At 48.7% G+C, this 12,363-nt stretch overlaps 1 protein-coding gene across 1 annotated transcript in view; it reads right to left on the bottom strand.

Moving 5' to 3' along the window:
* The window catches only part of PON3 (paraoxonase 3), a 27,814-nt gene extending 15,497 nt beyond the window's left edge, over positions 1–12,317 (bottom strand). The window contains exons 1-3 of the mRNA XM_008063524.1: positions 12,244–12,317; positions 10,817–10,887; positions 3,174–3,229 (exon numbers count right to left, since the gene is read on the bottom strand). Of these exons, the coding sequence (XP_008061715.1) occupies positions 3,174–3,229; positions 10,817–10,887; positions 12,244–12,317 (201 nt within the window). The remainder of the gene's footprint in view (positions 1–3,173; positions 3,230–10,816; positions 10,888–12,243) is intronic.
* Between the last annotated feature and the right edge of the window lie 46 nt (positions 12,318–12,363).

Raw genomic sequence — 12,363 nt, 5'->3', positions numbered from 1 at the left:
CCCCCCCCCACCCAATAGCATTACTCTTGGCTCTTGTGCAGCCCACTTTTAGGCCTTTTGTAGGACTGTTTTTCTATGCCCAAATCTTAGAAAACTCCAAGATTGTGGCTTGAAAAATTCCAAGTTTTTCCTTCCTTGAAACTTAACTGTGCTGCCTTTTCATGTATGCGTTTCTCTCTCTCCCCTCACATTGAATTTCTTAGAAACATCACCTGATTGCTGCCTGATTAACATTGCTCCATGTCTCCAAGCTCTGCAATCAGTATTCCACCCCCACTAGTTCACAGAAACATCTTTGTAAAGGTCCTATCAATGGTCTCCAAATTGCTTTATTTTGATAACCTTTCCACTTTTTCTTATCTGCTTGTCTGTGGCATTTGACACGACAGTGCACCTCTTTCTTTCTTGTCAAAAAGTCAAAAGCAGAGTTTCTAGATGGAGTCCTGCTTCTCCTTCTGCCTCTGTCCCCACCTTTCTTCTCCCTGCTCACTCACACTCCTTCCTTGCAGACTCAGACATCAAACGCCAGGTACCTCCTCTAAACAAGGACCCTCAGATGTGCACGTTGGCTGGAACATTCCTCTAGAGCCATGGCTTGCATTCCCAGCTTCCTCCCAAAGACCAGCCCAAAGGAACTAGTCAAAACCCAAATCCCCATCCCCTCAGTCCTCCCTCTCATGGACATCCATTCTTGTTGGTCGAGGGCATCACCCCGCTCCCAAGACCAGACCATAAAATTCAGTCTTCAAGCCCTGCCTCCTTCCACAGCCAACATGCCACCAAACCTGATGGCTCAGATAATAGCAGCACTGGAACGAATATATGAGGGGTTCATCTCACCCCATCCCATGTCTTTCACATGGGAGGATGAGGCCTGGAGAGTCTGCCCAGATCACCCAGATCATTCCTCACACAGCCCCTCCCAGCCACACAGCAAAGAAAGGTGTGAAAGTAGACAGGATTACTGAGGAAGGAGGCTCCAGGCGGAACACTGTGCCTTGGGGGCTGAGGGTTGTGGGAACAGGGTCTCTAGTGGAAGGGCTGGGTGTTCTGGTAATGGGAGTAGTCTGATAGGCAAGGATGGGGTGCTGCAGACAAGAAGCCTAGATCAAGTGTGATGATGCAAGAGACACTTCTGATACGTGGCCCCCTGCTTCCCTGGTCTTCTGCTCACAGCTGTTAAGTGGAAGCTGTGGAAGGAGGCTGCTTGTGTGCCAGTGATGACTGGTGGGTCTGGTCTCATTCACCAGCAAAATAGTGTGAGTTATCTGGTGCTGCAGGTGTCTTACCCCGCCAAGACTGCAGGTGCTTGTGTATGGTCCCTGAACTCACCCCATCCTCACCCACCAGCACACATACTCCATGAGCACTCGAGCACCTGTGCAGATCAGGGAATGTCATGCTGAGTCAATGCACACTCGGGTCCTGGCCTCACGGCACTGAGTCTGGTGATACCCACAAGCAAGTGCCCTCGTGTGGTAGAGTCTGGAAGAACCAGGCCCAAGGGGTGTGGAGGATCCCAGAGGGGCACCACACCCCAAGAGATGCCACCACGTGGGGGCCTCACAGAGAGACAGGCGTCAGCTTGTGGGACAGGAAAAAGGGAGTCATCTTGGAGGCAGAGAGATGCAGCCGCATCCCAAATCGGGTAGAAAGTCCTCTCCTGGGAGGATTGGAGAGACAGCTATTTTGCAGAATCACCCTCCAGGCCAGCAGCTTCCCCACATCTCTGGGATGGCAAGAAAGGTGACAGGAGAAGCTGAGGAGAACGAGACCCCTAATGTATTGTAGTGCAGGGAGCTCAGAAATGAACAGATAAGCCAGGTGCAGTGACTCACACGTGTAATCCCAGCACTTTGGAAGACCGAGGCAGGAGGATTGCTTGAGCCCAGGAGTTTGAGACCTGTCTGGGCAACATGGCAAGACCTTATCTCTACCAAAATTCTTTTTAAATAAAATAAACTTTAAAAATATAAAAAAGAAAGTGAAAATGAGCAAAGAACATAATCCTTAGCCTATGAGTTGTTAGTTTGCGGACAAAAAGAGATCCATTATTTAGAACTTTGTGTTAACATTCTTTGAGACACTATGATAAAAAGTATCTACTTTCTGTGTAGCAATGTTTCAGAACTTTTCATTTCAGTGAAAATGGAAAACAAAAAGCATACAGTAGGAAGAACAAATATTATTTCATAACAGCCAAGAAATCTCCTTGATAAAAAAAATAATCATTTTAATGGTCTATTTGGCATGACCTTGACAATCTAAGTTAACAATAGAAAAGGCTTTCTGGACCATGTCGTTTTGTCCTTGGTTTTGGAAAATAAAGAAATAAAATCCTGCCCACAGAGCTCAGCCCTGAACCAGCCCGTCACCAGCAACAGTGTCCAAATGAGAGTCCCACAACACTCTCCTACGCATGCTGGGGAATTTAGAAATTCGGGCCGTGTTATTATGCATATCCCTTTTTTTGGCCAAATACATTGAGATTTAAAATTTATGTTCTTTGGTGGGATTTGATCGGCCAAAATGGAATGTTAGACATGGACTTCCAGGGATCAAAATTCGTATTGAAAATGTGGTAACTCCATTTTTTTCAAAATCTTATTCCCTGTTCCTGATTGGACAAATACATGGTCACTTTCACCTCCTCATAAATACGTTTTTTTTCCTTGAATTTTCATCCCTAGCGCTGCCTCCTGGGGCTCCCACACCTATGAAGGTGGTACTGGGAATAAAATGCAAGCTCAATTCCCCTTGAAGGGATGAGATGGAAGCCAGGATGGGACCGGGCTCTGAATCAGTGACTAGGTTCACAGCTGAACCACAAACAGACATAGGCAGGCAGGGTGAGAGAATGCTCATCAGTCAGAAGATGATGGCCGGGAGGCAAGGCCTAGGCAGGCAGGGAGGGTCTGGGACTGACAGCAGCAGGACGGATCTGGAGACCAGCCAGGGACTGGACGGAAATTGATGCACATTTAAGGAAATCCCACCATGTGCCTCCACCCCAGGGAGTGGCCCACCACGAGGCAGTCAGAGCGGGGCCTTTGTGGAGTCCTGCCCCTGCCATCTTAGTCGACTGGTTGACCCAGTGGTGGTGAGAGAGGGTGTCCAACTGCAGCTCCAGCCCATAGCACCAATGCAGTTCAGAGCAATGAGACAATACTCACGCTGGAGATGAAAGCCAGTCCACTGGGAAGGATGTCGACATCCTCAGAGCCGTGTTCTGCAAAAGAGGTGAAGAATCAGAGACACATATGTGAGGGCTGGAAAAACAGACCTCACAGACCAGACTCTGCACTGCAGGGGGAAGTTCCTGGAAGTTGTTGACTTTTTGAACCATTTGTTTGGGAGAGGATGTATTAACTTTCAGAAATCCCACAGGCACGCTACTCTACAATAAAACCCAAGTCAGGCTCCTGAAATACTAAATGTCTTTGTTAGCACTCCATTTTCAGGACAGAAAGGCAAATAACTAGAAAATAAACTCCTATTCCAGATTGTTTCTTTAAGTTACAATTCCTGGGCATGTCCTGAGAGGCTTGGTTTGAATTCTGTGGAGGCCGTGTCCAGGCTATGACGTTAACTGGAAAGTCGTGATTGCCAAGGTGCCTGACAGACCTCTCTTCCCAGCATTCCTCCTCATCCAGTTTGTTGAGGCCTAAAAATCCATCATTCTGTCGTCATGTTGAGGAATTACTGAGTCATTGTTCTCTGCTATAAAAGTGGACTGCAGGGTATAAATGAACATGTATTCAGTCAGGTCTCCTTCTCACAGAGAGCTAGTTTGGAGCATTTTTTCTATGGAAAGAGACATATAATTAATTTTCGACAGAGACTAAGACGTAAAAGCAGCTGTCGTGGCTTCTAGCAGGGAAAGAGACAGTCACACATGACATGGTCCCACGTAGGCAGGACTGAGACCGAAGGCAATGGTTATCCAGTGTGGCAAACTGTATTCTACAAAGATGTCACAACTGGTAACTACCACAGTCATATGCTTTCAAAATGTGAAGTTTGACCGGGTGCGGTGGCTCACGCCTGTAATCCCAGCACTTTGAGAGGCCATTGTGAGAGGATTGTTTGAGTCTAGGAGCTCGAGACCAGGCAGGGCAACACACAGCAAGACCTTGTTTCTACAAAAAGTCAAAAAGTTAGCCGGGCATGGTTGTCTGCGCCTAAGTCCCAGCTACCTGGAAGGCTGAGGCGGAAGGAGGTTGAGGCTGTGGTGAGCCATGATTGTGCCACTGCACTCCAGGCTGGGTGACAGAGTGACACCTTATTTCTTTTTTAAAAAGTGAACTTCATACTCTCTCATCAAGAAGTAAGGTCTATATTTTTCCCTTGAACCTGGGTGGACCTTTGTAACTGACTTGACAAATAGAGAGTGATGAATGTGATGCCATGTGACACCCAAGGTTAAGTCACAGCCATAGCTGCCACTGCCACTGTCTGTCTCTATATCTTTATCTCTATCTCTCTATTTCTAACGCTCTATCTAGCTCTCTATCTCTGTCTCTTTCTGTCTCTCTATCTTTTACTCTGTCTCTCTCTATCTCTGTCTCTGTTTCCATTTTTCTATCTTTATCAATCTCTTTCTGTCTCTCTTTTTATCTTTAACTCTCTATCGCTATTTCTATTTATCTCTATTTCTATCTCTCTCTCTCTCTCTCCCCCTGCTCCCTTCCTTTCTCTTTCTCTTTCTCTGTTTTTCTCTCTCTTGCTCTTGCCCTCACTCTCGACATGCACCTCAGAGGCCCTAAACCAAAATGTACAAAGTCTGGCTGTTGTGGAGTCACCCAGAAGATACTAGAGAGGCCACACAGGGCAGAGAGAAGTGCCGCATGTGACTCCAGCTCCTGGCTGTGCGTAGCTCTCGGGGTGCAGCTGAGACAGGGTGCGCCGTGTCCCTGCGCCCTGCCACAACTGCACATTTATGAGCAAATAACTGCTGCATTTTAAGTCACTAAGCCTTGCGGTAGTGTATCACACAGTCATTGACCCAGTGGGAAAACGCTTGCAGGGTTGTGGATTACCAGGGCATCAAGGAGCAGCGAGGTGGGGTAGGGGAACCACAGAAAAGGGGGACAACGCCGTCGATGCATGCGGGAATCAAGGGTATGTGAGCAGCAGGCCCTGAAGATGGGGGCACAGAGAAGGGTTAGCTTTATTCACTACCCTGAAGGCTGGAATGAATGCCCAGCTGGTAACATGGACATTCAGCTAACCAGATGGCCCATTCCTCGAGTACTCCAGGTCACTGAGACTGGCCTGAGCATGGCACTGTGGGGGCCATGTCCACATGGAGTGATAGGGGCACTGGGAGAATGCAGGGGGTTGGATGAAGCAGCTTAAATTAAAGATCCACAGAAGGCAGGGGTCACCTGATGGAGTTTCTCCACCTCTCTGCACACCCCTTCTTGGCCTCCTTTCACCCAAATTTCCTCCCACTCGGCGCCAGCTGTGGACCTTGTCAGGGCTCTATCTGTCCCAGCTCTTTCCCACCCTAGTCTCATGCAGGTCATGGCAGGAGCTTCTGTTTTCTCCCGCGAGCCTCAATTCTCTGGTCTCATTTTATTTTTTGGAGAGACGAGGTTTCGATATGTTGCCCAGGCTGGTCTTGGACTCCTGGTCTCAAGCAATCCTCCTGCCTCAGCCTCCCAAAGTGCTGGGATTGCAGGTGTGAGCCATAATGCCTGGCGGGCACTCTGGTCTCTAAATCAAGCTTGAGTCTTTCTCCCAAGTTCCACACCTCAGTTCACCTGGCTATTGGGTATTTCTGCCTGGCATTTGTATTTCTCATACCCAGCAGGTCCCAACTGTCCTGAATGTTGCTCCCTTGAGTCTGCTCCATTTTCCACAGTCCTTCTTCAATAGATGGCACGTTCATTCCCACAGCATCCAAAGAGGGAATGCCGGCATTGTCGTCAATGCCTTCCTTCGCCTTCATTTCCAGGTCCTGCTGACAACAGCCATCCGAGCTCTGGAACTTCCCTGGGGTCCTCCAGCAGCTTCCCAGTAGGTTGGCATTACCTCCCTGAACATCCTCTGCCCTGCTGACAGTCATCCTTCTCAGTCGCAAAGTTGACCTCGTCATCCTCTGCTTACATTCTTCCAGCGGCCCACCAGGGCTGGCAGGGAGATCACACGCTCCTTGGGCTAGATTCATCACCTCCAATCCCTCTATACTCCACCCTGCAGCTGGGCAGGGCTGCTTGCCCTCTGCTGCAAGCTGTCTTTGGAGTGGGCCCGGCTCACGTGCCCCTGTGATGGTGCATAGATAGATGACGTCCTCTGGCCACACTCGGACCTTTCCAAGCCACCCTCACCTCCATTTGGCCAAGGTCATAGCATCTTGGAATGAGCTTGAGGCCACCCCTGCAACTGGCTCAAGTTCTTCTGGTTTCAGGGTCCATTTTAGGTACGAATACGGTCACTCATGACGACATCCACTGTGATGTTTTCACACCAGGAAACACCCTCTGCTCACCTGTTATTTTCCTCTGGACAGTGAGCTCTCAGGAGCAAGCTGGGTTGCATTCAATACTGTCTCCTTGCCCCCAGCATCGCACCAGCCTTTTCAAGGTAGAAGGTTTTCATAAAGCTGGTTGGTCCCCTAAATAGACACTTGCAGCTTTTTTTTTTTAAACATTGTCTTGTATTGAGGTTAAAGTGCTGACAAGTGCTAACTTCTGAACCCAAGACACCCTGAGTTGCATCTGACTACTTTTCTCTGCTAAACATCATTCTGCAGGAGTCCTGTGACATCATAACACTACTCTATGGCTCACCCAGGGCATCAGGCATTTCTCAGAGGCGTCTTGCCTGTTTTGACTGACTCCTCCATCGGGGGCATGGGAGAGTAGGTGCTTTGCACTCAGTGTGGAAAGGAATTTACCTCATGGGCTTGCACAACATTCCTGCCACTCCTTGCCCCACCCTACCTCACCCCCAGAGCCTGCATACAGCCCACAAGGCTTAGCAACAGCACACCAAGGGAGCAAGTGCCCAGGTCACCCTCCTCTTGTCTCCCCACACCCTAACCAGCACACCACTACTGCTGACACCCCGCCGCTGCCGCTAGTCTTCTGAACAAGCGCCTACTCCTCTTCAGCCTGTCAACCCTGCAACCAAGAGCCGTAACTTCATTTCTTTAATCATTTCTTCAATCACCCCTGCAGGAACTCCGAGAAAGAGTCACACCAAAACACTACTATCAGTCCATCTAACCGTTATTACTTCACATCTTGGGAGATGTTTCTGACAGCCAGTCAAGAGCACAGATGGAAGTCACGGTGGCATAGAAGCATCTCCTGGAGACATGGGAAGCTAACGACGGGGGAAGGGAAAGGGTTGAAAGGGGAGACAGGAGGGCATTAAATACACAAGCTGCCTACTCCATGACCTCACCCAGGGAAAGCCCTGCTGAGCAAGTCCTGTTTCGAGTGCAGGTTGATTAGATGCTAAGGACCGCCAGATCGATTCCTCCTTCAAACAATCCTTGATCCGCAAGGCCTCAAAAGAAAGAAGGACTTCATACAAGAAGACTGATGTGATAAGATTTCTGGAGGGAGACATATTTCACCTTTCAGCTTCACTTCCCAGAAAAAATACTGGAGTGGGGAATAAAAGAGTTTCTTCTACCAATAAAATTACCCTTCAAAGTCTGGGTCTTGAAGAAAACACCTAGGAGTTTTTCTCCAGCTCTGTTATAGCCGCTGTGTACTACCTAAACTCCTCGAGGGGTTGCTGTGGTCTCACAAAGCCTTCTACTCACCAACTAGCTGGGTCTTGGGAGTACTGTCATATCAGCTATCTTTATTTAAATATCTAGGCTGCCTTGCTTCAATCATCCCATATTTAGTAATACTTCAGTTGTCTGCATCTCAAATTTTGTTTGCTGGTGTCGTGTTGTAACAACTCCCTGGGGCCTCCATAATAACATGTGCTGCCAGTAGATAAGGAAGTCAGCGTTACACAACAGAGAGTCCAAAGGCATAGACAGAAACCACCATGGCTCATAACCCTTTGGCTCCCGAAAATTGGGCAGGCCACCCTATTTTTTTCATGTGTCAGTTTCCTAATCTGCAAAGCATGGTTATCAACACCCACCTTACAGGTCAGTTATGAGGTGAGGCAGACCCAACAGTGCCCACAGACACTAGGTCTTCTTGATAAAGCAGCTTCTTCTTAAGATAAATGTCAGTATTGTCAAATGACCCATGATCAATCTAACTTGATCGTTTTTTTCTTCTTTTTTTTTTGAGTCAAAGTCTCACTCTGTTGCAGGCCACTGCAGCCTCAACCTACTGGGCTCAGGCAATCCTTCTGCCTTAGCCTTCCAAGTAGCTGGGACTACAGATCCACGTCACCATGCCCGGTTAATTTTTTGATTTATTGTAGAGATGAGGTCTTGCCAAGTTGTCCAGGCTGGTCTTGAACTCATGGGCTTAGGCAATCCTCTCGCCTTGGCTTCCAGTCAAGAGCACAGCCCACTATAAAGTGCTCAGATTATAAGCACGAGCCACTGTGCCCAGTTTAACTTTATAGTTCACCGGACATAAAATGTAAATATGCCAGTAGACATGAGCTTCACACTGCAAGTCATCCTCTTCAAATATTTGGATAATCAGAACATTGACCTATGGCATCCAATATTAACTCTAGCTTTTTCTATTAACTCCAGTATTAACTCGTATCAACTGACATGATTTGAGGGTCAGACTAACCCTCAACAATCATCGACTCTAATCATCCCTCTTAATTGCCTGGTAGACTCATCTCTTTTGAGAGTTACATGTATGGCAAGTATAAATACAAAACAGTAAATGAATGAGTGAATGTCATATTTTCTTATTTTTCAAATCAAATTGAATCTGACTGTGGTCCCCTGTCTCACTAAGTTAATGGGAAATTCAAGCTGAGCCATTATTGGGTCTCTCTTTGAGGGTTGCCTCTGGGTGGTGGGTCCTAACACTGACAGGCTGTTTGGGGAAGGCCGTCTGGCTTTTATCCTACACTGGTTGCTACTGAATGCCTCACTGCCAAGGCTATGTGGTCCTTTCAATTTTGACAATTCTGCCCTTTCCGTGTCATGCTCAGACACAAGGGCTTTGCTTGGGCTAGGACACAGGACCAGCCTTCACAAAGATACCTTGCAACTGTTCTTGAAGTTGGTCTGTGGAGCAAGGGTCCCTGTAATTCAAGGAAATGCACATCTTCCTGTCCCTTCCCCATCAGAATCCCTTGAAGGAGCTCAGGTTTTTAAAAACAAAAGGCAGGAAGGGGGTATCTTCCCTCCCTTCTGCTTCCCAGTTGCCAGCACAGACCTCTGAGGTTGGAGAACAAAGGTCCAGATTATTGCTCAGAAACGGAGGGGAAAAAAGGCAGAAAACCCATGTCAAAAGAGCATGCTTTCTATTTTAAAAAAATATAGCAATAAACATAAAACACAAATACAAATCACAAAATAAGCTATCCTGGCACTTTCTACTATAACAGCCCTTGACCCCAGGAGTTGACGATCTAATGGTGAAAGAGAGAACGCTGCTTGTTCCAAAGCAAGGCACATGCGGGTGTCACAGGGGAGTCATAGCGTCCATGTGTGTGAGAGTTCAGGGGTGCATTCCCAGGATGGGGGACATAATTCAGCCTGAACTTTTCACCCCTAGTAACAGTATCAGGAAGAACTGGAGGCTTGGAGCCCAAATAAATAGTTGTGGCTGAGACCACTCGTGAGATCAGCCCTGTGTTGGGCACACAAGCGGCTGGTGCCAACTACTCTCATGTAGGAGTGTGAGGGACACAGGTGGTTCTGGTGATGGATTTGGAACTGTCCAAAATGGGGGTCCCACACATAGTCGAAGTCCAGAGGAAGGGTTGGTGCAGGTGGGAGAAAAGGGAGGTGATGACAGAAGGAATGTAGGTTTCCACTAAGGTTGAGTCAGAAGGGGAGCTGCTCTTTGACTGACTAAAAAAAGAGGCCTGTAGTGTGAGAAGGATCAGGCTGCGGATTTTAGATTAAATTCCTTTTTTTTTTTTTTTGAGTTGGAGTCTCACTCTGTCGCCCAGACTGGAGTGCAGTGGCCGCTCCCAGCCACCGCAGCCTCGGCCTGCTGGGCTCCGACGATCCTTCCGCCTCAGCCTTCCAAGTAGCTGGAACTACAGGCGCGCACTACCATGTCCAGCTAATTTTTTGATTTATTGTAGAGATGAGGTCTCGCCAAGTTGCCCAGGCGGGTCTCGAACCCGCGGGCTCAGGCAATCCACTCATCTCAGCCTCCCAAAGTGCAGGATTACAGGCTGAGCCACCGAACCTGACTAGATTAAATTCTCAAAAAAAAAAAAAAAAAACTTCTAGGTAGGCTGGAAGGTTCTTGAGGGAACGGGCTGCGTCCTGTTACTCCTGATACTTGCAGATACATTTTGAAGGAAATAACGCTTGAAGTCAGGAATGCCATCAAAGAGAAGGATGGAAGAAGGGAGGTAGAAAGAAAAAAAAATAAGTAAGGTAAGAGAAGACAAGAAGGAGAAGGAAATATATCACAGCAGGGAAAGGAGAATTCAGTGAAGGGTGCCAAGGTATGGTCAGAGACGTTCTTTAAATGATGGAGAGATGCCTGCAAGGAGATGGACTGAGAAAAAGTCAGAGATCCCCGGAGACCTTGCCTGTGCAGCTGGGGCAAAGCAGATGGGCAGAAGTTCCACAGAGGCCTAAGGAGTGATACGTAACTAAATGAGCCGGTAGGGCTTGGGTGGGTGGAGGGTGACAAAGTGGCTGTGCGGACCCTACTTGCTGCTATCACATACATACCGAGACCCTCAACAAGGCGGCAGTTCTGAGGCTCCACCGGTTCCACTTCCCGAGAGGCAGCCACTCTCTCTCTGTAGAAGATAAAAGTCAACCTTGGAGGTCAGGGCATGGCCTCCACATCCACGTCTCACATGGCCCTTGCCAACCTCCATATCCGCTAACCCTTTTATCATCACAGAAGACAGCACATAAGCGGCACCTCCTTTTATGTGTGTGTATCCACATGATGTAGGCAATGTGTGGGCAACACACCTGTGTCAGCCAGCCTTACCCATTTGTTGCTGAAAGGCTAAAATGCAGTATACGGACCTAAAACATGCTGCTGCTCAAATAAAAGACACCACTCAGTGGCATGAGTAACGTAGCACTATTGTTAATTTACATGCACAGAACGATTTGCTTTTCTAAGCATCGTCGATTATGAACATGCACTTTCTCTATCCCCACTGGTCTTGTCCTTGGAACCTCTCCTTCCAAACCGCTTTCCCAAAATCCAGTGGTGTCTCCTAACAGCTAAACTCTGCAACTTTTGCTTCAACTTTAATTCTATGCTGACTTGCTTTGCAAGTATGTAAATGCATTGAACCAACCACAACATAAACAACTGGCTAAATTTATTTCTTAATGCCGTGTTCTTGTTTCCACAGTAAAATGAAATGTTTCCACACTTCTGAATATCAGAGATAGTTTTGATGAGGCTGTATTCAGGAAGACTCTACACTTAGATTTATCTCAAAGTCCCTTACAAAAAAGTTCCTTAGATTCACTTTGTTATTATTGTTGTATGATTGTCTCACGTGGTTGCACCAAGAGCAAATGTAAATGTAAAACCCTCAAACTGAACTAGAAGGTGTTACCAAAGGCCCATGTACCTCACCAGATTCAGGGGCTGAGATCAGCAGCCCCTGAGAGAAATAATGAAAACCGCTGGGACCCTGAGGGCAGGCCGCAGCTTCAGAGCCCTCAGGAGAGCGAGTCACCTGTGCCTCTTCTTGGCCCAGGCCAGGCTCCTCCCAGCAGAACCCCAGGGCTGTCACCACTGGACCTTGCACTTCATAGGACCACAGGCCTGCAAGACGCTGGGGCCCCGCGGGTTCAGCGCGCTCCTGGCCAGCTTTAAGTCCAGGACGGGCCCTCACCCAGCTGCTCCGCCTTTAGCCAGGGTGGGCCACTTCCCAGTCACACACCTAACCGCTGGCCTGACCCCTCCCGACTCCCACCTTCCTGGGACTCACAGGGTTGGGCGAGCTGGAGAGGGGGCGTGACCTTCATACCGTCCCTGGGCGACCCGCCCTCCGACCTTGGCAGCGCAGGGCGGCTTGCAGTCCACACCTGCGAGTCTCAGGGGTCGTGGGGGTGGGTCTGAGGCTCCAGGGCTGCTGTTCCCACCCGCCGGCAAGGGGGAGGAGAGGAAGGGCGCCACTCACCGAAACGCCACCAACCTCTCCCCGACAAGGGCCACAGCGGCCCCCAGCAGGGCCAGCACGACCAGCCGCCCCATGGTCTCGGCGCGTAGTGCTGGCGGGCGGGCCCACGGCAGGCGGTGG

The sequence above is a fragment of the Carlito syrichta genome, unplaced genomic scaffold, assembly GCF_000164805.1.
Source record: "Carlito syrichta isolate Samal-C Ts95f unplaced genomic scaffold, Tarsius_syrichta-2.0.1 Scaffold306897, whole genome shotgun sequence".
Lineage (NCBI taxonomy): Eukaryota > Metazoa > Chordata > Mammalia > Primates > Tarsiidae > Carlito > Carlito syrichta.
Note: the sequence above shows the minus strand (reverse complement) of the source record. Positions and strands in the feature narration are given on the sequence as shown.